General features: G+C 44.6%; 1 protein-coding gene and 1 long non-coding RNA gene across 6 annotated transcripts in view; one reads left to right on the top strand and one right to left on the bottom strand.

The window, feature by feature from the left end:
• Positions 1 to 25,463, bottom strand: part of PRDM16 (PR/SET domain 16) — a 458,571-nt gene that overhangs the window by 418,041 nt on the left and 15,067 nt on the right. For 2 of the 5 annotated variants that reach the window (XM_037881276.2, XM_007070162.4), the window contains exon 1: positions 17,220 to 17,336. The exons of 2 other annotated variants lie outside the window; for them this stretch is intronic. In XM_037881276.2, coding sequence (XP_037737204.1) covers positions 17,220 to 17,256 — 37 coding nt within the window. In that variant the 5' untranslated portion in view covers positions 17,257 to 17,336. Of the gene's footprint in view, positions 1 to 17,219; positions 17,337 to 25,463 lie in introns of those variants that run through there. One more of the 5 variants, XM_043531727.1, reaches the window with a different exon arrangement.
• On the top strand, positions 10,846 to 18,922 carry LOC122463257. The gene is made up of 3 exons (XR_006286441.1): positions 10,846 to 11,298; positions 11,635 to 17,613; positions 18,643 to 18,922. It is a non-coding gene; the product is annotated as an uncharacterized LOC122463257 (long non-coding RNA).

The raw sequence follows: 25,463 nt of genomic DNA, 5'->3' as shown, positions 1-25,463 counted from the left end.
GGGTCCATTTTTACATATAAAAAAGACTCTCCGGACCGTGTAGCCATTTAGAGTGCTCGGAGTTTTCAGGCTGTCATTAAACAGAGATGCACAGCTCTCCGTGGGGGTTATTTGCAGTTGGAGGGGGTACAGCAGGCCTTTTAAAGCGTCCCTTGTAATCTGTGTTACTCAGCCAAACCTTCAGTTGGCTCATCTCAGAGTTGGGCCAATTTACACCAGCTGAGATCTGGCCCACTATGTGTAACTACTCCTGTGTGGCTGAACTGGACACCAGGTTTCCCTGCATTGTTCCTATTTTCTCTCAGTGGGAAAAGCAAGCAACATAAGACATGAGCAAAGTGTTTGCAGATAAATCATGCTACCAGGGAAGTTATCAAGGAGACAGTTGAATCGAGCAATTACAGTGTTAAAACAATGGTGTGCAAAGAAGGCATTTTAAAGCATTATCTATGGACAGGAAATATCCCAGATTTTAATAGATATAATTTTGAGATCTTCTCATTCTTTTAAGAGGGACAAAATGTAATTGTTTTTTATAACTCTTGACAATAAATAGTGATGAATAATTAAATATGTTTAACTGTTTCATTAACAAAAGATGGATCGAGAGACCAAGCAGGATAGATAGAATATAGATCAAAAAGATGGAGACTGGCTGCAAATTCCCCTGATGTTTTATGACACCATTTGTATTCTGTCACTCACTAGCTTTATGTATAGTCCAAGCTGTGAACTGAATACCCCATTCAGAAAGGCACTCACTCTGCATGTTATTGCAATTTAATATTTTCACACACAGACACATCATTATCTTGGAACCTGACACTGCAAGGATAATTCTGTAATTTTTCAAGAAAGCCTAATTTTTTTGAAAATGTGAACACTGAGGCACAAGACTGATCTAAATGGTTGCGCTTTCTTTTCCCATGTTTAATCTTTTATACACACACACACACACACACACACACGTGCATACACACAAGTGTGTGTGTGTTCGTTCATGGATTCTTCTCACTTCAAACTTGTACAGATTTAAATTTCACTAACAGGACTGAATGAAAGAAAAGGGGGATTGAGAACCTATCCTCATTCACATGGCAAAACACCCACATATATCTCTATAAACTGATACTGTCTGAGAGATCCAAAGAGCTAGATATAACCCCGAAAGCTGAAAGGTCCTGAAAGCTCTTTATTTGTCTCCAGTTAATGAAATGTGTTGAGTAGAATAAGCAGGTTTTGTTCAATTTGTCTGTGCTGGGAATCTGAAATTGTGACGAAACATGTTACTCCACTGTGTTTATTTTGAGAAGATTTGGACACATTAATAGCTCTTTTAAAATTACAGATACAATCATGTTTATTTATGAATATTTTAAAAGCTATGTCACTTTACAAAGGGACTTTAGAAGAGGAGACAAAGACATCATCTTCTTCCATGAAAACAGATATATTACGTACCAAACCCATGCTAGGTAACATTTCACTAGCATTACATACAGAGGAACCTCCTTACAGTGGACTCAGACATAAGTGAAATTTTTTACAGTGAAATAGAATTGAAATCCCAAACTGATCAGTGCCTCGAGGGCCTGCTCCAAAATCCAGTGAAGTCAATGGAAAGACTTTTATTCAACAGGGTTCAGATCAAATGCAGTGTGCAGTTTGCAGTGCTGGTTATAAATGAAGATCAGGCTAGAGAGAAGGTCCACTGTATAAAGTAATCCTCTGTAGGTGACGTGAACTCAGCAAAGCCCAGAAATGCACAGTTAAGGCTGCTACTGAGTGACTAGTGTTAAGGCACTCCTACCACCTGGATCAGCAGCAGGATAAGGCCTGAAATGACAAGGGGGTGTGGGAAAGGATCAACTACAGGAGGCTAAAGATGAGCTTCCATTGTTGAATTTGGGTTTCCAGGCTTTAGGGTTCGACCTTAGACTTAATTTGCCTTAAACTGTGTTTTAGATATTTTTGTTAGGAAAAATACTCACACTCACCCCAGACACAGCAACAGCCTCTAAAGAGAAGCTGAGATGGAGGGTTCTCTCCTGCTGGAAGCCTGGCTTTGGTTCTCAGAATGATCTGTGTTCCATTCCCATCTGTGCCTAACTCTTGCTGACTTTGGACATGTTATTAATCTATCTGTACCTCAGTTTCCCCATCTGTAAACTGGGTATAATGCTATTTCCCTACATCACAGAGGTGTTGAGAAGTAAAATTCACTTGTGTTCTGAGGCACCCAAACACTACGGTAATAGACTCCATAGACAAGCCACTTGAAAAGAAATACAAAATAAGTCACTGGGAATTCCTTTCGATTATTTCTGAAACAATAATTTCATGGACCTGATAAAACTCCAATGCCTCTAAAGAGGCAGTTAAAGACCATTGGGTAACTATGGATTTATAAGTATTTTAAAAACATGCATGCTCCTTTTCCTGAAGCACTGGACTAGAAAGAGCTATTATGTAAATCAAATTTTATGTATCATATTGGCTGCTAGATCATGTGACTGCAGATGTGCTTATGAAAATATGTCATGAGAAAGTTTCTGAACATGGGCTGGGGATATTTGTCAGAATACTTATACTGAAGCACTCGACACTTATTTCAAATACAAAGAGATCTAGCTCAGCATTAGGGGCTAAAGAGCTACAAAAATTTCAACACGCGCGCGCGCGCACACACACACACACACCAGGGAAAAAAGAAACATATGCATTGAAGTGGAAATAATTCCGTTCACCCCACACCTTTTCCTTTAGTATGTTGAAGGGTACCATATATATCCTTCATTCTGCATAGGCATTGATATATGGATTAGTGGGGGCACAGAATCCAGAATTAAATATTCTGTTTTACAATCATTGTAAAAAAAATTCCTCTGAAATGAAACTTGTGAGATATCTACATATATAGATATCTCACAAGTTTCATTTCAGAGGAATTTTTTTTACAATGATCTAAAACCCCTGGAAGTAGGGTATTGAATGAAAGCATTGAAATAAAGGGCTGAAATGGACATATTCCGCTTAGTGACGATTCATCTTAAACGTCACATGTTTTGCAATTGCTGAGAAAGTAGCTTTTGTTTTTAAGGACACATACGTAAAGAGGTCATGGGTTTCCTAACAGCTTATATTCAGCAGCTAGTCCTAACAAACCTACGTGTTAAAATCATCTCTTCTCATTAATAAACTAAACTATGATGTCAAAAATAGACTGTGGAGCAAATTCTGCTCTGAATTCTGCAGGTGTAAAACTGAAGCAAATCCATTTAAATTATTCTTCAAGGAAGAAAAACAGCAGGAGTTTAAGAACTCCCACAAAAAACAAAGATCTGGTTTTCATTCACTGTATATGGGATATCTGAGCACAATTGTTTCTGAGTAGAAGGCTTTTCAAATTTTTCCATGAGGCATTAACTGCTGTTTAAATATAGTTGTTATGCCACATAGGGATTTAAAATTGATTTTATTTCTATTTGATAATTCTAAAGTAAATATGTACATATATGAATATGTGCTGGGTGTGCATGTTCTTTATTTCATGACTCTGTTATAAAATATAAAATGAAACCAGTGCTTTTCTATACAGAGAAAAATATTTTTTTGTAATGCCGTTTTATGACAAACCATTTGTGAACCTTAACTACAGCAATTTCTTAAAACTTATATTTTAATTTACATGAGTGATCCCTGCAGGCCCTCTCCTCAGGGAGCACAAACAATGGCAAATTATAGTGAAAGGTTTAAAATAAAGAACAAGGTGCAAAAACTGCATGAAAGCAAAACATTCCTTAGAAGACATTTTAGAAGAAAGAAAAAAGTGTAACCTGAAATTGTTGCAATAGAACACAGGGTCTGATCCTAATGAAGTCAGTGGAAAGGCTTCCATTGACTTTGATGGAAGCTGTATCAGGCTGATAAATCATTAATAAGAATTAACTTGTATAGCACTTTTCATCCTTGGATCTCAATGTGGTTGAAAGACAGGTGAACACTGTACCTTCTTGTACAAAAGAGAAACAGAGGCACAGGAAGGCTAAAGGATTTGCCCAGAGTCCCACAGCAGATCAATAGTAGAACCAGGAACAGAACCCAGGTTTCCGAAATCTCACTCTTGTGTTCTTAACCCACTGACCATGCTCTTCGGGTATTTTCAGGACTCTTTTTTAAAATGCATAGAACACACCCACAAGTCCCAGCTTTGCAGAATGGGATAAATTTTCCACACTCCTGAAACAACTCTTCATCCAAGTTTCCGCACTTCTGCTCAGCCAAAAAGGCCGGGACTCAAGAAAAATAACTGGGGAGGGGGGAAAAGAGAAACTTATGTTCTAACTTGCAAAGCATAGACTCAGAGAGTTGATCCATGAAGTCAGAGGGCAGCTCTGGCTTGTGTGAGGACAGGCCAATCCTGGCCTTTTGCATAAAGCCAGAGTAAACAGACTTTGCAGAGGGGGATCTCCACAGCATTCAGGAGAAAGTATCTTCTCTCCACCCTCCCTGAACCTGATCAGAAAACATGCTGTTTCTCTGGTCTCAGTCCTCCCAACCTTGCATCAGAGAAGCTCCCCACAGCAGTGTTCTGCAGTCTGTGGGATCAAAGGAGCTATGCAATGTCCCTGTTTCCCTATGCAACCTAGGCCCGTCCCTCCCTCCCTCCCTCCCTCGCTCACACACACACACACACACACACACACACACTTTGCCCCACAAATTACAGCAGTTCAAGACCTCGTTCACCCTCATAGAGAATAAAGGCGCAGTCCTACCTTTGGCAAAATGTCCTATAATAAAAGGCACCTTCATTTAAATGATAACTCCCATCAGAAATGCAAAGCCACCCGTTTTTAGGGTTCAGTTGCTCATCTGGGCCATCAGCTAGAGACCATTTTTTAGCTTCTTTTTGCAACTTTTCTTATTTTATACCAAGCAGGAAACAAGACAAACCTTTTCCCCTTAAGACCACAATCCAATACCTGAGTATCAATACCACCAAAGTACCAATGCTAGCAAAATCAGCAAGGAAACAACAATAAGTAGAACCCCGGATGTGCCCACAAATCTGAGCATCCTGAAATTTGACGCAACCAGACTGATAGACTCCCTATGCTGGAAATGGGACATTCCGTCCCCACTCACCGCATTCACTCAAGTGAGAACAAACTTAGTGAAACCACATTTCAGTGGTCGTTAACTACCATTGCATGACAAGGGGGGAATCCTTACCATTTTTCCAAATGCTAATGAACACCAACCTCCCAGCTGACATCCCGCAGTTTGGCAAGTAGATCTCACAGAGGTGGTGGCATTATGAAAGCCTAGAGACCGTTTCACACCCACATATTTGTGTCTATTAGAAATTAACACAGTTTAAGTGATAAGGAAAAGAAGATGTGTAATTATTTTAAGGAAGGCAGCAGGAGGAGGGAAAATGGTGGGTCCAAGACAACAGCTGAATTGTGTCCAAGATGTCCCTGCCTCTGTACACCATTACTTTGTTTTCTTGCCTTTAAAAGGAAGCTAAGGCAACTCCAGAGACTAGGGATCCATGTAAATTCTGCTGAGATCATAATGATTGATCATTCCATAAATAAAAAAGGACATTTCTCTATCGGTATATTGATTTCCAGATGCTAACAGAAAATTCCCTGAAACCATCCATATTCCAATATTTCTATATTTTATACACAGTCTCATGGGCCAAATTCTAGTCTAGTTGAAATCAGCTCCATCAATCCTGATGGATCAGCCCCACTTTTCTTTTGTATCCTAAGATGTTTATCAGTTCAACTTCAGTGAAATGCACATGCCTGATTCACACTAAACACAGCGTTAAAACGGAGTGTTATTCACCAGCACATGACGTCGCCGCCATGGAAGCTTAAGCTGCGTTCAGATAAAATATGTACATGTATTAAATAAGGGGGAGGATGGTGTTGTGGCTAAATAACTGTATCTGAAAAATACCAAGACCAGATAAATTAGGTCTGGAAAATTCAGCAAACAAGACATGAAGTTCCAAATCCTGATTGTCCTACGTACATTACAAGTCCCACTGAAGCCCAGGGAACACTACAGCAGTTAAGATAAGGAATATTAGGCCCAAAAATACATCTTCATGGATTCCCAAGAAAAATATTTCATTAAACTACATGCTAGTACCATGTTCAATGAAGCACTGCATACATTATCAGCTACCTGGGGAGGAGGGGGCATTTGGAACCATAGCTTAACTTGCTTCACCTTCTGATTTATGTTGTTGGGGAAATATACCCATCCCCTCACTCCCAAAAGCTGAAATTGAAATCCTGCAGTTACATACATTCAGTTAAAACACACACACACACACACACACGAAGAATCACATTTGAGTGCTAAAAGTCCATCTTCAGTTTTGCAATCTTTAGAAAGAGAAACATGGATTTTCTAAACTGGAAACAACATAGGAATCAGTTCATAAAATGTGCATGTGATAATGAATAGCCAGCCTTCCTTGGGGGTGATAAAATATTCTCACTAAAAGCACCAGGCCATGTTTAAAAAATGATTACAAATTATTTTAACAGTATACTTGCAAAGGGTTATGAAAACAGCTATAATATTTTTGTCTTGGATTCTAGAATTACCAGTGTGACAGCTAATGCAATAATGATTTGTTTCAAATGCCAGTGTTTAAGCTGTATAAAGCTGATTTTATACATTTTTCCAGTAGGCCGCATTGTAGTTAATGAAATTAAACACACCAATCGCATTTGTCCCTAGGGGCTGAGGAACTGAACACACCACTGGTTTATTTTTTTATTAAAATAAATTGCAGCCAGCAAGATGGACTAATTGCATACAGAATTGAAAAAAAAACATTCCATTGATATAATTAAGCCAATTTTCATGGACAGAAATAGTTATAGTGGATATAAAATAAGCAGAGCATTCACTGGAGTCTGACTTCTCCCCACCACACCCCCTTTTTGGTACAGAATGTTAACTATTAAGCAAATAGATAACACCACTAGCCCATTTGAGGTATCTAGTAATGATGACTAAATTGTCCCTAATATCTGATGCCAGGGCATTGTGTCTTGGTGAAAAACTTGACAGGCAAACCCCCCTCCCCATCACCATAATAATACCTTACAAGCAAAACACCTGAAAGATTTAAATCTGTCAAGAGGAAAATACATCACCCTCCAGCTTATTTTGGTCTGACATTTTACATATCGTAGCTGTACATACACTTCTCTTTGGAGAGGCGATATCCATCCTTCCTGCTTCTTCCTTGTAATAATACAGAAACTGGGTGGCTGATGGAACACAGAGTCTTTCCACATACCGGGCCAAGAGAAACCAAAAGTTACCATAACATAAGCCACAGAAGAGTGGTTAACGGAAGTGCTTTGGCCATCTCAGTCCAGTTTCTAATTGACAACAGGTCCACAAGAGAATTGTCATCACAACCTATTGGCCTTATTGGCAGCTCAGCAGAGAGATCATGGGTTCAGCAGACAGAGAGACTACATGGCCAGCTCACCCTCGGAGGCCACGTTGATGCACATTGTCATGGCAGCTGCAAGGGCAGCCTGTGTGAACAAACAGAGGCTTCCACTGAGTCCAGTATCCTACCCAGCGATGAATGCTTTGAACAGCACCGTGAAAACGTCAAGTACTATCTAAACTTACTGGGTGACATTCTGATCCCCTTGCTCAAACGGAGACATATTTTACTCCATGAGAACTCCTTGCAGAATAAGATACTAATCAACATGAGCCAAGAGACCCAAACCTGCCCCTAATTAATAATGATTTTAAACCCACATAATGCACCTTATTGTGGGAAATTTCCTCCTGATCACAAAGATGGTGATCAACCTGTTTTGGGTCACATGACTCTGAATTCAAACCCAGGGAGAAGGATGCTCATTTTGAAGGGGAAATGCACGTCATTTTTATTAGTGAAGAGGGCCACATCGCCCAGTGAATGAAGAGCCGCAAAAAAGCTTTTTAGAACAGGAATTGTCTCTGTGATACATTTGAGCACTGCCTAGCCCAGCTGGACCCTGGCCGCTCAGCACTACCCTAACACGGACAACACTAAAAAGCCCATGAAAGTGCACCATGGCAATTCAACAGTTTCATACAAGAGATGATGAGATCACAGGTAAAGATGGAAAAGACATATCTGATCACACGCTGATTCTTTCAGCGGAGCACACATGAAAGATTAAATGATTCTGTGAAGCACTGACATATTTACGGGAATAGACATGTATAGGGATTGCTGATTGCCCAGGGTCTAGGAACAATTTTGTCAGTCCATACCCTTCAGATGGCTTTATTCTACTTAAGTGTAGGTAAAAAAAATTACACTGATGTGCTGGTTACTCACCAATAATGGGTTATATAATTTAAATATGTATTTTGGAAATGCAAAGGAGAAAATCTGTTGTTCATTAGAGGTTTTGACCTTTGCAAATATGCATTTGGATTCTGATTTGCTGGTCACAAAAATATTTTATGAAAGAAGATACATACTTCAAGGATGGAAGAATGGAATACCCTCAGTTTGCAGAAGTGAAGGCCTTCAGCCCACAGCCTTCCCCTGGCCTCTAGATATAGCACATACATTGTCATTTGTCATTGCCCACGCACAATAGGGGAATCTTATAGTGAAGTCACTTCATTTTTCTTCAGAAGAATTTCATTTATCAGAAGTTCACCATGACTGGAAAAATAGAATAGTAACACTGAATAATAATCAAAAGGAAAGTCTTGTGGTTAAAGCACAGAACTGGGCCTGGAGAGATTTCAATTCCCTTCCTGGCTCAGCCACCAACTGCGTGTGAGAAACCTGGGACAAGTCATTTCACCGTTCTCTGCCTCAGTTTCCCCTCCTGTAAAATGAAATTAATAATTACAATCCCCATGTCATGGGCAGGCTGCTGAGGCTTAAACTCCTTGATGTTTGCAAACTTCCTGGGGCCTTTGGATTTAAAGCACTCTATTAAGCATTGCACGGCTTTTATAAAATATGTAAGCCATAATAATAATAGGCATAATAACAATAATAATGCTCTTTGCTCAATAGGGTCTTTACTTCTGAGGATCTCGGAGTGCTTTACAAACATTACAGAGCCATGTCATAGAGGGATAGTTCCCTCTCAGACAGAAGATTCCCTTGTCATATGCTTCAGGTATTTCACTTAACAATTGAGCCTATTTATGCAGCCAACAGTGCAGCCCATGCAGGCAGGTGTACCCTCTATGCAGCAGGCAAGCTAGAGCATTCCTTTATCACCAGTCACGGAGCGGTTACATCCAACTAAAGAGCTGGGATATTATTACAGTGAGCGACAGCTATGAATTACACTGCTTCTGTGTTGTGAAAGCCTAGCTTCTGCCTTGCGTTTGCCCAGGAACGAGTGGAGATTTTACGTATGTCAGGTATGCCTGGTTTGCTCCAGTTTAATGCTTTGAAAACTTATTTGTTTTCAAGTCTTTTTTCAGGATATTTTTTATCAGCATCATCCGTGCTCGGGGGGAGGAAGACACATAAGAGGAAGAAATGAGTGACTTTTTGTTCATCCCTGTGTCCTAAGAGAGGCTGTTCCATTGGGCGTTTGTCCACAGAAACCTCTAGTTGCAATTGTATTATTTCTTGTTTCTTTTTATAGCCGATGAAATGGTCCCACTTTCGCTTTGTAGGTTTGCTTGGAGTTTTACACTACAGGGTCAACACAAAACCTGAACACAGGGAAGCTGCCTTTTTTTTTTTTTTTTAAGTGTAGATTTTAAACACAGAGTGGTCATGTTTTTGCAGGTGGGATACACATGGGTAGTGATGTGTGCATAGCACATGTGTACATTAATACACATGCATACATGATACACACATGGATGGATACACACTAACATTGCCTATATAGATATAAGCATAGAACATGTTACATCATGTGTTCTGTTTTTACCCCCCTATATAGACACACACACACACACACAGATGACACTGTTAATGTACATAGCTATGAAGCGATAAGGACATAATGTGTTACTTTGTGTGTGTGTTTCATAAGGTTACATTATACCCATATATTCACACAAACCCAATAATGTATACAGATTGCAGGGATGTGTGCATAATACATGTTCGACACACAAAGGACATATAATGCTATACTAGGCTTCATGCCCCAGGTATGCTGTATACAACTACATGAAATCTTGATTTGCAATGTCTTTTTCAGCTCCAGAAAAAAACTTTGTCACCTTAAATATTGTTAGTCTATGGACAAGTTCAGCAACATAAAAAAAAAACTCCCAGGTCAAATAATCAAGGCTTTAGTTACTTGGCAAAGTTTCTTTCTGGGCCCGCAGAGAGAAGGCCAGTTGGGTGTATTTGTTCCCTTTACAGCTTCCACACTTATCTAGCAAACGGGATTAAAACAAAAATCCTGATCAAATTTATTTAACGCTATTTGCGATTTTTAAAACCCCAACCTCCTAAATTCGTCACAAAGATTTTTAATCCTGGATAATTTTTGTTGAAACGCTAATTATCCATCACCTTAATTACCAGAGCCGAACCCCCCCAAGGGCTCCTAATTGCCTAATTGAATACAACTGGGGAGCAGCAGCCCGCGGAGGAACAGTAAAGAGAAGCTATTGGCGAGGTTTCCCTGATTGCTGGGGAGCAAAAAAACAAAAAACCAAACACGAGTGGGTTCAGTTCCACAGCACAAAGGCACATTTTACACACACACACACACACCCCCAGTCATTTAGCATCCTGCACAAACACAGCATCAGGTTCCTTCCCAGTTGGACCAAGGCAGAGGGAGAGAGCTGGGCGGCTCTGTTAATTACCCAGGCTGCTCTGAGCGGTCATTGAGAGCAAAGAACGGGGCTCGCTTTTCGCCCCTCTCCAGCTCTGGATCTGCCCAGGGGACTTGGGAGGGAGCCTTCCTGGAGCAGGGCAACGGAAGAGGCGTTTGCAGAAGTCGGACAGAGCCAGCCCGGGACTGGCTGTGCCGTGCCCTGCAAACACAGGCGGGCTCCCGACGCTGTGTGGCCCAGGAGCAGCGAGGAGGCAGCTGGTTTCCATACCTCTGAGCTGGGGAGGGGAGGGAGACAGGTCACGCTGCACGCTCCCGGCAGCAGGGAGAAAGGTGTTTTGCCTAGCCCGAGTTTTCTTCCTCCGGAGTGGCTACACCTGTTTGTATTTACATGCCAAAGAGCCTCAGCAAAGTGGCGACACAAAAAGCCCTTTATGCAATGACCAGGACCAGAGTGAGCTAAGTAAGAAAAACAAGAGAGACGCTTTCTAGCTAGGGGGAGACTCCGGGCTCGCTCCGGTTTGCTTCCCCATTCCTTCCTTTCAGGTTTACATTCCCCCCTCCACAACACACCCGACAGGCTCGGGCGAGCGGCCAGCTGCCCCGTGTGCGCGGCGCTCGCATTAAGGAATTCGTTCCCCTCGGTCCCAGCCCCACTTGTGGATCGCCCCGAGCCCCAGTCTCCAGGGGACCCGGGCTGGGGAAACCCGGCTTCCCAGCAGCTGCTGCTGGGCTAACTCCCCGCCCGCATTACGTGCAAGCCCCTAATCGAGGTGACAACAAATTGTTTAATTTATAGCGTTGGCATCTCGTCCGGAACTGTTTACATCTGCGACCGGCGTGAGCCATCCAGCCCGTTTGACATCCTCTGCCACATGCTTTCTGCGCCCCCCCGTGTGAATGTGATTTAAATCCCCGAGTCTCTCCCCAGCAACCCACGGACACGCCGCCCCGCGTCCACTCGGCAGAGACACGCTCCTGGTTTGGGCCACATCCTTTATCTGAAACCTTGGGCGGCGGGGGCGGAGGAGGAGAGAGGCTTTGCAGGAAGAGGAAATAAAGAAGCATTTTTCGGTGCGAAGTCCCCAGCCTGGGACCCGGGCACGCCAGGGGGCTTGGGAGGCTGACGGGGGAGAAGCGATGTGGCCACCGATGGAACTAGCCGTCGCTGTAGCTCAATAGAAGAGAGAGTGGACGAGTGGGAGACGCATATATATAAAAACAGCCTTCCTGGGCATGCCCTGTTCGGCCAGCCACCATCCCGCCGGAGCATGCCTGCTTGTCAGATCTGCCGTCATTGCTCCAACAGCATCGGGCATTGTTTGCGTGTGAAAGAAAACCCTTAAGAGAGCGAGCGCAGTGCCGGCCTCTCGCGTCCCCTGTGCCCCACCAGAAGAGCTGTAGGGGGGAATCTAGCCCTACAGGGAAGCCGAGCACGCGTGGGTATCATGTGCCCACGCGTGCATTTACACACGCGCGCGCGCCGCCATGCACGTCCCTCGCACCTAGGCGCTTCTGCTGAATCAAGTCCACCCCCGTCAGCCCCACCCTGTCCCCCTGGCTGCCTGCTCCCTGACCCCATCGCTAGGGCAGCGAGCACCGAAAGTGCTCCGAGATCGAAGAGTGAGATTAGAGTAAGGGAAAGGGGCACGCACAAAGAGCCGGCCCCAAACCAAAAGGGAGGGAGGGAGACCCAGACTTCTTAACCAAAGCCATGCACCGCAAACATTTTTCCTAAAACTGCCTCCACAAAACCCCTCTGTCAGAGAGCACAGGCAAGCCGGGCTGGGACCCAAAGAGGAGGAACAGCAACAGAGCAGCGGATCTCCCTGGGTGTTTCTGCTTTGCTAGGCCCGGGAGTCTGATCTGCGCCCAGACCGGGCCAGGGAGGTTGCAAGCTTCAGGTCACTTTAAAGACATGAAGATAAACCAACAGCGCTTTGGTTTGGGGGGCGGGGGGGGGGGGGGTTGTCGCTGCGATATTAGAAGCTTTAGTTAAAAAACAGTGAAGAGGATCCGATGAGTTGCTTGGTTTTCAGCATTTTCGTTCATTTCCTCCTCTCTGCCCCGTGGTAGTAGCATCACGGGAGCATTTTTATAGAGTCGATTAAAAAATAATAAAAGGAAAAGCCAAATCTGTCCTCTTAAAAAGCAGCGTTTGAAGCCCTATAATACGTAATAAGAAACACGATGAAACCTCCGAATGGAACTAGCAAGGGGGAGTTTGGACTTGCAACCAGTTCTCTTTAAGAAATACTTCAGCACAGCTCAGCTCTGACGGCTGTTACATCCTCGCCTGAAACTCAGACCTCAGACTTTAACTTTGTCATGTTCCTAATAATGAAAAGCAAATGTGAACGCAAAAGGGTTGGCCATCCTTCTCCAACATGGATGTTTATTTAGAATAGGGCCTTTAAAAAAAATCAAATCAGTGGGAACCCTCCAAAAGTAATCTAATGATCTTGAAATTGAGCGAGTCGAAATCGGGTGCGTTACAATCGGATTTAAATGTGTTAACATCTGAATAGCTGATGTCCCGTCCCACCACATTGTCATTTATGGAAGAGATATTCTCAGTCATAGGGAAAAGGGTCTCTCGTATTATTTACTGTTTGTTTTCTTTTTAAACTACTAGGTCCATTAAAATATTATACACACACATATATGTATACATATACACTAGATAGATACACACACACACTGTATTATACACACACACACACACACACATACTGAAAAAACAATTAAGAGGCACATTCGACATTGGTTTTTTATACCTGAAATTTAACTGAAATTTCCTTCAGGGTTAACAGGTCGCCGAGTACCAGAGGGGTTTAGAACAGAAGATATCTTAATTAAAAACCCTAATCAAGCAACATTAATTGTAAAAATACTTTGTAAAATACAGAAAGCATTGCAAACGGCTGATTGTGAAGGCGCTTAGCATGTGCACTTGTGTCTGGGCATACACGTAATACACACACAGAGAGAGACATATTTTATATATTATAATACGCATAGATTAATGTTATACCGTAAGGCAGCAGGTTTCATTTCTCTGGCTGTGGGATTCCGTAGTTTGGCCCTTACTCACCTTATTATAAAGCCTAATCTTTTGAGTTACAGCCATTAAAGCCGAGAGGCTCCTGTCCCAATAGATACATTATAGTCTGAAGTGATCCAAAACAATTTGCATCTCTAGCTAGGAACTGCTTTAGCTTTTTAGACTTGCCTTTCGCCTTGTGAGCCAGGGTAAAATTACAAAGAATTTCACGCTAACCTCCCCCCACACCCCCAGCCTCTTTCGAAATCAGGTAATACAGTCAAACTCCCAGGAGAGCTTCACATCTGCTTAAAATATTGTCCAATGAAATGAAATTCTACAACAGATTGTGTTTTTAATATACTGTACACCACTAGCCTGCATACCAAGTGCGCGGAAGGTGTGTGTCTCGCTTTACCACAGGATACAGGGGCGTATTAGTAACTACAGACACACATCAATGGGATCGAGGCTTAACGAGTGCGGATCCAGAGGTGTGTTGGGGCAGGGGTGTGCTGGAGCGGTGTGTGACGTGTGGGAACAGCAACAGCCGACTGTATTAGATACCCAGAGAGACACAGAGTGTCGTGTAGGTAGGCGTATAATCTGTTTTGCAAATAAATACTCCTGGGAGATGGAAACCGTAGCTTTGGGCTACTGTTTTGAACTGTGATCCCTAAAAATCCTCGGCTGAAACCCCATAAACCGCTGGGCCCTGTAGTGTATGAAACACCTGATGTTAATCAGAGCCCAGCCTTCCGAACAGACATCAGCGCTCGTGCAAAAGAGCCGTGTTTGAGCCGCAGCGCCGAGTGCAGAAGCGAAGCGGCTTGTTCCAGGCAGAGAGGTCCCAGCTCCTCTCCCCGGCGCGGAAACCCGCTGGCGCTTCAGGGGCCGAAGCTCCCTTCCCGGACTCCCACCCTGAGCGGCCCTAGGCTGGGAGCGGCAGGGTGGGTGCCACGGACACACGACTCTAGTCAAAGGCAAGCTGGGGGCATTCGGTACAATTGGGTGTGTGCATAATCAGATGTGAGATGCACGCATCTGCATCACACACACACTCCCGTTACAGCTGCTAAACTACAAAACGACAACGACTCCGTTCTCCTCCACCTCGCTTCTTCAGCGAGGAGAAAAAGAGAGAGCCTTTTCCAAAATGTTCAGCTCCTTAAATAAAAGGAAATAAACAAACTTCGGTATTTTACGGGGTACTTTTTTAATGGGGGCCTGTAATCCAGAGGTGGAAAATCACAGTATTAATTGCAAGCCAACTCCCCTAATAATACACCTAAAGTTGCCCATGTACACTGGAAGCCACGCACGCCTTTTGCCACATTTATAACTGTGAGAAAGGTGTGTGCGTGTATTACACTCATGCACACAGCTATGTGGGCCGGTGGGGTGTCCTAATGGAGCACACTGAAAACACACAACCTGAGAGGTAAGGTATTGGGCCTTGCCTGGGCGCTGCGGGCGTGTGTCCTTTTAAAAATAAAAGCGTTGAGAAGTGTCGTTTGTCAGAGACTGCGGTAAACGGACTCTCACTCCACTTTGCGATGATTCAAAGGGAAGCAAACTACGGGACAAATGCGATTTGCTTTATTATTAAGCCCGTATGTAGAGTCGTACTCTTATTTCGGACAGTACTGTTCAAAATTTGGAAGAGCAATTCCAACCGAAAGAAGGGGAAAAGCCACTGTCTGGGTGGAGGCAGGACTTGGACCCGGTAAACCATGCAAAAATATCCCCTGGCCCTGAAAAAAGGTGAAGAGGCTACATAATAATATACCTGAATTACAAAAGAAACCCTTGAAATAGCAAGGGATTTGTGTGTCTTTCACCTACATGCCCCTTTGGAAAATTAAAAGTTTAAACTACAAAATAAAATAAAATAAAATACCAGTTAGTTTTCTTCCCCTTCCTATCTCATGGTCATTTAAGAATCTAATTCCTCTTCCCCAGCATTTAGATACAAACTTCACCCTTCTTACCTGGAACAGCGCTCTTACCTCCTCACTGCCATGACCTATGTTAAAAATGTATTTACATGCAAAGGGGCTGCTCTCTATGATCCCACATATTCTTGTAACGTCCAAGTATTACTAAGTCCTGAAAGACTCCGTGTGAAAGTGCCCCCCCCCCATTTAAACAAACTAGACGCCACTATTGTAAAAGTATTCAAATACAAATTTCTTCCTTATCAAATACAAATGTAAGTAGTACCGAGAATGAGTTGGAACTTACAGTCTCCAGATATTTTGCACAAAGCCAAAATGAAACAGAAACTAAAAATAAAAAATAAAAAAGCCCACCTTTTGACAGATTCACTAGGCACCTAAATTCCCTACTGCACCAAAACCTTCACATCGACCCAGCTAGGAAACAGCAGGTATTTCAAGCTGGGCTCTACAAAGGAGGTGCAAGCGGTGGGGGTAGGAATAAAACCACCCTTTTGCTACAGCAACCCAACTCCTCGTGTGAAAATTCAGCTTTTCAAAAAAGAAAGAAAGGAAGGAAGGAAGAAAGAGTCCAGGCGATGGGGGGAAATCTGCCGCAAAACTTAGGAGCTGCAATTCCAAAATCACAACCTAGAGAAAGACACCCCCTTGTTGTGCCCCCCCCCGGACCTGTTTAACACCCCCCGCCCCCAGCTGAGAGAGTCTAAATCTTTCAGTTTCAGCGTCTTCCCCGTAGGAATCTGCGACTCAACCCCTCAGTGAGAAAGGATCCATTTTGATACAAATTCTCTGCCCTTCTCTCTCTCTCTCTCCTAAATAATTGTCCCTTAGACTAGTGGGGTTTTTCCCTCTCTCCCTCTCCCTCTCTCTCTCTCTGGATGCTGGCGGCGAGTGCCAAACGCAGATCTCTAGCGCCCACTATTTCAAAAGCCAGGAATATTATTTCACAAGACTTGGAACGACTCAATAAAAAAAAAAAAAAAAAAAAAAAAAGAAGGAAAGTTTCTATCCCCTTTCGTCAACTTTGCAGCTAACTTTCGCTTCTCTCCCCCCCCCCTTCCGCTGCCATCTCTGCGCTCCTCCCGCTCCTCCGGGGTGAACCCCACCGAAGCGCTCGTGGGGTGCCGGGGAGACCCCCAGCCCGCAGGCAAGGGCCAGCCGCCGCTCGGCGAAGCCAGCGCGTCTCCGCGCGGAGCCGCTCGCGCACAGCCAAGGGGTGGACAGCGGGGCTCCCGCATCTCCTGCGCTCCAGGACGGGGAAAGGGCAGGGAAAGGGGGCTCCTGCCCCGCAGCAGCGCCCACCGCCCAGCCCTCCGGCGGCACAGATCCTGCGGGACCCGGGAGGGGACCCTGGAAGCGGAAGAAGGGAAAGAAAGGACCTACTTTTGGGCAGTTTTCTCGCCCTCGCCTTGGATCTCATCTTGTCGGCTTGTGGATTCTTCTCCTCCTCCTTGAGCCCAGAAGCAGCTACACACTATCTTCATCTCCCGAGCATTGTCAGTTTGGACACCTTCGCACATGCGCACAGAGCATTCAATCTGACACCCTCGCCAGGGCCAAAAAAACTTTCCAATGTATTCATCACCATCAGGGGGTTTTTTTTGGTCCTATCCTCTTCTTCAGATCACTTATCTCCCCCCCCCCCCCCCAGCACCATCGCAGCCTTTCCCTGATCTGCCCCTTTAAGAAAAATCAACCCACTCTAAGCCTAACCCTTTGCACACTGACCTTACACACTGGACAATATTTAAGGATCAAGGTACCATCCTATAAAGAGGTGATTATTTATTATTAATTATTACTATTATTTAATAGCAATGTGGTAGCAGGGAGATGGTTAGAGGGTGTCATTTGGTAATTGCGAGTATTTTAAACAGGCTTGGGGGGGTGAATGAACTTTTTTTAAAATTTACTGTAACTTTTCCTTTGACAGTCAGGTTTTTTGGGGTTTTTTTGTTTGTTCGTTTGTTTTGGTTTGGTTTTTTTTTGCTTTGGTTCGGAGGTTTGCGTGGCTGTTTAAAAACATTAGCATGGGGCAAATCCCAAATATCATGTAATGGTTTTCACAAGGATATTCCCTTTTTTGAATGTCGTAAGGAGAATGTCTGGTGAAATTTTGATGTGTGAACATTTTAATTAAAAATTAAAACAACACCGTTTTTACACTTTTTCGGGTTTCGGGTGCGTGTGGCACTTTTGCTCTCGGAGTCCTTTCTTTATCAGGCGGTGCACATTTGCATATGGCCAATAATGGTAAATATACATGTAGCCTTGATCTTGCTAGTCGGGGAGTGGGAATTCTCTTTGGGTTATTAGCCAAGAGCGGCTGCATTTAGCCCAAGATGCAGCCACACTTAATCTGCACTATTTGGCGTGGCGTGTGTGTTTCTGCACCACCCCCCCCCGACAATTAAGACCAAATAATATGTAAAAAGGTTTAAAAAAAATAGCTCACCGGTGTTTTGAAAAGAGACTGCGAATTAGGATGCTGGGTGCTGTGTGAAAGAGAAATCTCTGGTCCAGTCTACATTTGTGCCTTTGATTCAAAGCTCTGGCAGGTACCTGAGTGTGGATTTCAGAAGGATCCCATATCATTTCTTATGCGATTCTCCCACCCCACCCCACACACAAAAAACTAGCTCGACCTCCAGTCTGGACCGGGCCATCCAGTTCTGAGGCTGCCCCTTCCCGGACGGGCGAGATGCTCTGCCTTACTCATCCCCTACCCACTGAAGGGGCTCTGAGGAGCAGGACAGACCCTGGTTTGGAGAGAGCAAAGATGAGGCTCCATGCTTTTGCATTTTAGGTACCAAGGCAGAGCCGCTTTCTGGACGCCCGATAATAATAGCGATGCCTCCCTGGGAATATTAAAAACACTGCTCCTCCTAAGCGGTCGCTGCCTAGGCTTTGGGGTTGTCCCTGATCCCCGGGAGCGGAGACACAGACCGACCAGACAGACCCTCTTTGAAGGAAGGAGCGAAGTGTAAAGAGCTGGGTGATCGATGTGCTTGCTGCCTTTGACTGCGGAGAAAGCACTATTTTAATTCAAGGGGCCAGGTCAGATGGTCACGGGAGAAGGTTGAAAGGTAGGATTTAATGAGATTAATACGGAGGGAGAGCGACTTCATAAACAGTCAGTAAGAGAAGCGGGCTGGGGAAAGTGCGCCGATTTGCAGGGAAGGTGCAGCAAGGCGCTGGGGACTCGGCGAGCAGAGGCCTCTCACTCCAGGGCATTTCAAACCCAGGGGGAAAGCTCGCTGGGTGGCTGGGCTCGCCCCTGGGATCCATTCTGCCAGCTGAACTTTTGCACTGCAGGTGGAGGGGGGAGGTGGAATTATTCTTGCTAATTACTGGGTTTCCCTTCCTCACTGCGCTCTTTAATTGCAGGTGGAAGCAGGGCCCTTTTAGATGCTACTTATTTAGTAACAGGGAGGGAGGGGAAGGAGCCCAATTTTTAAATATATAGATAGTGAAACTTCCAGCCACGTGTGGCGAACGGTGCTAAAATGCGGCTTGCAGATTTCTTTCCTGAAAATGTATTAATATGCAGAGAGTCTTTTCACTTCGTTGGGCGGACCCGCAGGTTTGGAACCCAAATCGTTTTTAGTTTAAATGTTGAAACAGCAGAGCTGACGTTTCAAATCAGTTGAAATATTTCCTACAAAGACCGTAGGTATCTTCCACACCCCTAAAACGAGCCGGTAATGGAAGACCCAGGTTTGGGTTAAACTAAATGTTCTTAGTTATTTTCTTTTCGACATTATTGTCCATTCACTATGTTTGCAGAACAGACGTGAAAACAAAACCTTGATTTTTTTTCCAAATGGTATTTAAAAATAAATCGATTTAACAAATGACAACTGGGCGGGAAGACTATATTAATATGAGTCAGGGTTCGAGTATAAACAGCAGATTGATTTTAAGTTAAGTCTCTAAAAGCATGCTCTTGCTAATTGCACACGGGTTTGCTTTTTTAAAAAAAAAAATTCTGCATGCAAATAATTCTTTGCTGGAGTCCGAATATACAAAGGTGTATCTTGCATTGACTATTAGCGAGAATAGTATTTCTTTGCACAAGACATATATATATATATTAGAACTCCACCGCGTTATATCTAGGAAGCAATGAACTGCAGACAGATGATCTGTTTAATTCTAGTGCTAGAATCCAGCTGTCTGGCTGAGAGAAGGTGCACTCAGGTGCGTATGAAGAGCTTAAACTGTACCAGAAGGTCAGAAATCACCTTCCCCTGTGAAGAGAGCGCAGCGGAATCTCGGGGATTTTTATACAACTTCCCCCCAGGTTCCCGGCACAGCTGTCCCTATTCCCCTGTACAGCAGGCGAACGTGTAAAAACTGCGATTAATGCGGATTACACAAAGGTATAATTGAAAGTACGGTTCCCTGGCTGTGCAGAGACATCTCTCTTATGCAACTCTTCTTAATCATAAACCTGTCTTTCGATTGCCGAATACCCAGCATCCCGATTACATGCATGTGTGTATTTCCTTCCAGAAATAATACAGCGGCAGGGTCCCACTAAATGCTGCGCCGGAGTATCCCAGGAACCAGTTGTGTGAGCAGGACTGGCTCGTTACAGATTCCTAGACAGTGTCGGTGACAAGAGGGGCTCTCTGCTCTGGTTTTTTCTTTGTTTTTTTGTTTTTTTTAAAGGATCGATTTTATTTATTCATTACAAATTAAACAGAGGAAATGAAAAGCAAAACAAAGCAAACGAGCGGCTGGGCTCCCAACTAAGGCGAGGCAAAGAGATTGGGAGCAGCCCTCAGTTTTACTTTGAAATGATTTCCCCGTCTGGTATTAACAACGCTGATGTAGTAAATAGGTGCACTGTTTAAATGTTGCAACAAAGATCGAATGGATTTTTCTTCGGTCCCCATCCCTTCCTCCTCCCCTTCCCATCTGATTTACAATAATTTACAAAGAAGGAAATATCCCATATGGGGGGGGGGCGGTTTTTCCTCCCTCTCCCCGCCCCCCCCCCCGCGAAAACAGGTACAAAACTGACATCGGATTTACCCCAGATTATACCTGGGGGCGGGGGGGGATGGGTGCGGAGGGAACTAAAAAGCCAAGAACCAATATTATATATATACACACACACATTATATACATTATAGACACACACACACACACACTTTGAAATTATTGAAAATATGCTCAGGTTTCAGAGTAGCAGCCGTGTTAGTCTGTATTCCCCAAAAGAAAAGGAGGACTTGTGGCACCTTTCCGATGAAGTGAGCTGTAGCTCATGAAAGCTTATGCTCAAATAAATTTGTTAGTCTCTAAGGTGCCACAAGTCCTCCTGTTCTTTTTGAAAATATGAAGTGTGCTTCCCTGATTGGGACAGAGGAGAGCATCTATAATTGAACAAGAATTCCCGCTGTTTTCCCAGGGTCCCCTTTTACAAATTTGTTTTAAGATCAAAAACGTATTCTGATTGTCTTGTTCTATAAAAATCCAAACAAATCGAGGCGTGATTTCCGTTTACACTGCGCTCCTGCTAGGTTCTAATTATTATCGTTTGATTCGATGCGCAGAGAAGACAACTGCTTGGTTTTGTAGGCTATGACATGCCTTTCCCCCAGCCCCACGTCCCGGATTTACACGCCCCCACAGCGCAAAGGGGGTTTTGCTGCATTTTAGACTCGACCTCCCAGGGGGAAGAAATGGGACTGAAGACTAAATGCTGGTGCTCAGCAAACCCCAAACACCCAACTCTTCAGTCCCGAATCAAGAAGCAACCTCTAGCCATCCTCAAATACCGATTCTGTGGGCTTGTTGTCCAAAGCCCGACGTCCCTGGCCAGAGCAGACGCATGACCTGCTAGCCGGGTATTTGATTTTACAAAGAAATCCACATGATCCAATGTTGCACCTGTTTGAATACGTATCGCTTGCATGGATGTGGGGGGGGGGGGGAGGGGGGGTGTTCCCTATTCATTGCTGGTCTACTTGCTTGGGCTGGGGGAGGGAGTCACTTGTGAAGCCCCATAACCGTGTGTTCTGTCCCCACAGCACGACCGAGGCACCGCTCCTCCAGCTAGCCCTGTAGCCCTGTTACAAGGCTTTCAGAGGATGCAGACAATACGGGTGAGTGGTTGAGCAGGGCACAGGGAATCCCTGCCTACCTCTGGGGAATTTCACGGTAGCTCGCCAGCTTGGTGCATTCCTGCAGCTGGTTTCAGGCTATCTACCCCGCGGAGGAGGTCACTTTGAGGCAGGATCGTAATCGTTTTCCTGTCCCATGAAAATGCTCAGGCCTTTATATTTTAAAACAAAAATCACTGAACAGGAGAGAAGCGTGCAGACCCCTTCCTGCACTGGGTGAATTACAGGGGAATTTAAATTAGCCCAGGCACACAATCTGGGGTTGGAGAGGGTGCTCTGTCAGCCGGGCACCACGCACAAACCAGTCCTGGCGAGATCGCCATTTTAAAGAGTCTCTGTCCCTATCTCCACCTTCATCTCTGGTGAGAAACCAGGGCCACACATTTCCCCGGCGCGCGGGTTGTGTTTTAACGGGGCTCGGAGGGGGGTACACCGGAGTGGTTCTCATGTAGGGGTCGCCTGGCTGGCATTTTCATTGCCAAGTCCTGCGCTTTCTGGACTTGGTGAAGTTGGCTTTGAAAGTCCGCTCCAGGCGGAACTCTGCGTGCCAGGATCCTCGTTCAAAACAACAGTGAGCCCGGTTTGGTCATCTTCGCCATCCGCCACGAAGCTGGCAGGGCAGCCCTGCTCGTGAGAGCACATGTCCACAGCAGCACCTGACAGGCGGCTTTCCGGCTGTTTTCCGCGGCTTGGAAAACATGGGTTTACACTGGGCAAGCTGGTGCGCACAAGTGCTTTGTAAGGAATAAAGCAGATTAAAACGGCTGAGATACTGTGGCTGGAGCAGGAGCTAGGGCACGTCCTTTTCCCGGGGATTTTAGCACAAACGCTGATTGTTCCTGCCCAGCGTCGGAGGGAGATTATGCAGCGAATTGTTTTTTAAAAATAGGCAAACTCCCCTTGGCACATGAAGGGGCCGCTCCGCTCTGGTGTCAGCGAGCCGCAGCTTAGCCGGTAAGAATGTCACACGCTTACCTAGCGGGTTTTTCCTTTTTAATCTGCCATCAATAAACGAAGGAAACAACACACACAACCACCACATTGTAATTAAGGGCGGCCTGCACCCACGCAAGTTCCCTTTCATCCCCGATTATGCCCAGAAATTTCAGCATCTTTCCTCCCTGCTTCAAAGCCCCGTTTCTCTGCAGGCACAAGGGGGCAGTTACGGGTAGACTGGGAACACTTGCAGCCAGGGAGGGTGGCTGGGAGGTCAGCAGCAATTGGCCGGGGGGTGGGGGGGGAGCCGGAACCCCGAACTCAGCACCGGGCAAGTCAACGAAGGAGGAGCTGCCGTGTAAAGATCCCGGGTGTTGCTATTTTCTTTCACTTCGCTACGTTGAGCCTGGCACTGGGAAAGTTTGTGTTTGTTTTCATAACAAATGTTTACTGCTGCCCTGGAAAAGATCTCGGGGGAGGCGGGGGGTGGGGTGGGGGGAGATTATTCAAAGGATTCACTACTGGTCACAAACCGATTGGCAAAAGCTCCTGTTCTAAGCCAACACCGGAACGGGGACGCAGCACCCGCGCTGAGAAAAGCCCCATAGACTCTTCTGAACTCGGGGTTATTCCCCTTTACCGAAGGATTCTGCTGGGACACACGTTTGCCGTTCTTTGGCCAGAGCCTGTACCCCTCTCTTTACATTTGTACTGGTGGGGTTAATAAAACGGGTGTGTGCCGGGGGGATGGGGTGAAAATGGAGGGGAGCTGCCATGCCTCCTAAAGGAGCTGTTCCGATGAAAGGCTCTTTAGAACCAGGTAAACCCTTCTGCTACTTTTTAAAGGCATGTTATTTACCTAATAAACTGTAATAGCTCCTTCCCTGAGTAAAGATCTGGTCATTTGCACACTCATTTGGAAAACCATTATTTACCCAAAAGCCCCTAAAACAGCTGCTTCGGAAACAGCATTCCTTCTTGAAGGAAAGGGAGAGGGAATTCTGCTGGTCTTCTGCACAGAAAAAACCCAATTCTTAAGGCATTTTTACTGAGAAAATTACAAATGAAATAGGTGGAAAATACCGATTCCATCCGGTTAATATAATCGAAATAGATCTTACTGCACCGCACGTGTCTTCCTAAAACACAGTATTTTCTGGCTAGGTTTTTTTTAATGTTAAAATACATTTTGATCCAAAAACTAATGTCAGTACAGTTTACTAATTTCCCGGGGCAAAATACTGGTTCCTTTGGGGCCCTGAAAAATTAAGTATTTTTTTAAAAAGCAGCATGATAAATTTAAGAATTCCTTCAAACTCGTTGCAGGCCATTGTGCAAATCTACAGTTCGCTGGTCCAAAGCAGAGGACAGCGCAAGGGGCTGCGAAAGGGATCGGTCACGCCTCAAATATCAGAGGGTTTAAAAAGAACATTTTGGATAATAGGATGATGCACAAGTGTCTTAAAATGCCACCCTGGCAGTCAAATTAGTTTTTGCATGATGCCAGCACAAACTTAATTAATCCCGATCGTCTTGTATGAAAAAGTTAAAAGAAATGCTAAATTATTTGTTACATTTGATTTGTTTTGTTGCGAGGAGGAGGCTTGCTGAATGACACCAAGAAGCAAGTGACAGGTTATAAACCATTCAGCCGTTTTATAATGGAAAGGGCGAAGTATCCTGATGTAACAGGGCAGGCTGTCAGACACCCCTGCTAGGAGGGTTGGAATTCTTTTCTGACTGGCCTGCGCATTATAATAATTTAGCCGCTATGGCGCAAACGAAAACCATTTTGGGGGAAAAAACACTTTTTCCTACTGAAATACATAATTTCTAAAAGCCCCAAACGCTCTCTTTAACGTCCCTGTTTGCTTAAAATTGGCTCAGCCCCCCGCCTATTTCAAAGGTGGGTGCTGTAACGTTCAGTGAAGTATGATGATTTGGCAAGTTAACCCTTGAAAGCTGCATGGGCTGCAGGACGGGGAGGGACCCCGAAAATCTACATCCGTACAAAAATTAATTCTCGAAGGGAGATCGCCACCTTATCCCTCTCCCTTCGTCTGAAATAAAAATGTAGATCCATTTTTAATAGCCAGCAAACCGGGCACCCCGGGGGTTGTAACCCAAGAGAGGAGTTTCTTTAATTAAGTCGGGGGGGTTAAACTGAACTGCGTGCAGATTTAATTTACTAGCCTGCAAAAGATCTGATGCCTTCCCAGCTAATGTTATGTTCCTAACAATTATTAAAGGCAGGTCTGTTTAGATCTTTCCCCCTGAAAAGTCAAACCCCTCCCTCAGTTTTCTCAACCCAGATCAAAGCTGCACAGAGCCAGTTGCTCTGAAGACACGTGGAGCAGAGGAGAAATCGCCGCCCTGCGATTCGTTTCAAGCAGTAGTTGCCGGTGGAGAACAAGGGAGCGATTTCTCCCGAGAAGGCAAAGCACAAACCCTGAAGGGTGTGTGGGGAGAGGGGCGGGGGCGAAGGTGGAGTTCCCTCTATTGTTCCTAATTAATTCTGATGAACAACGATTCCTAATCAAAAAATGTTGGCTTCCAGAGT

This window comes from Chelonia mydas, chromosome 18 (genome assembly GCF_015237465.2).
Source record: "Chelonia mydas isolate rCheMyd1 chromosome 18, rCheMyd1.pri.v2, whole genome shotgun sequence".
Classification (NCBI taxonomy): domain Eukaryota; kingdom Metazoa; phylum Chordata; order Testudines; family Cheloniidae; genus Chelonia; species Chelonia mydas.
The sequence above is the reverse complement of the archived record's forward strand: the minus strand, read 5'-3'. Positions and strand labels throughout refer to the sequence as shown.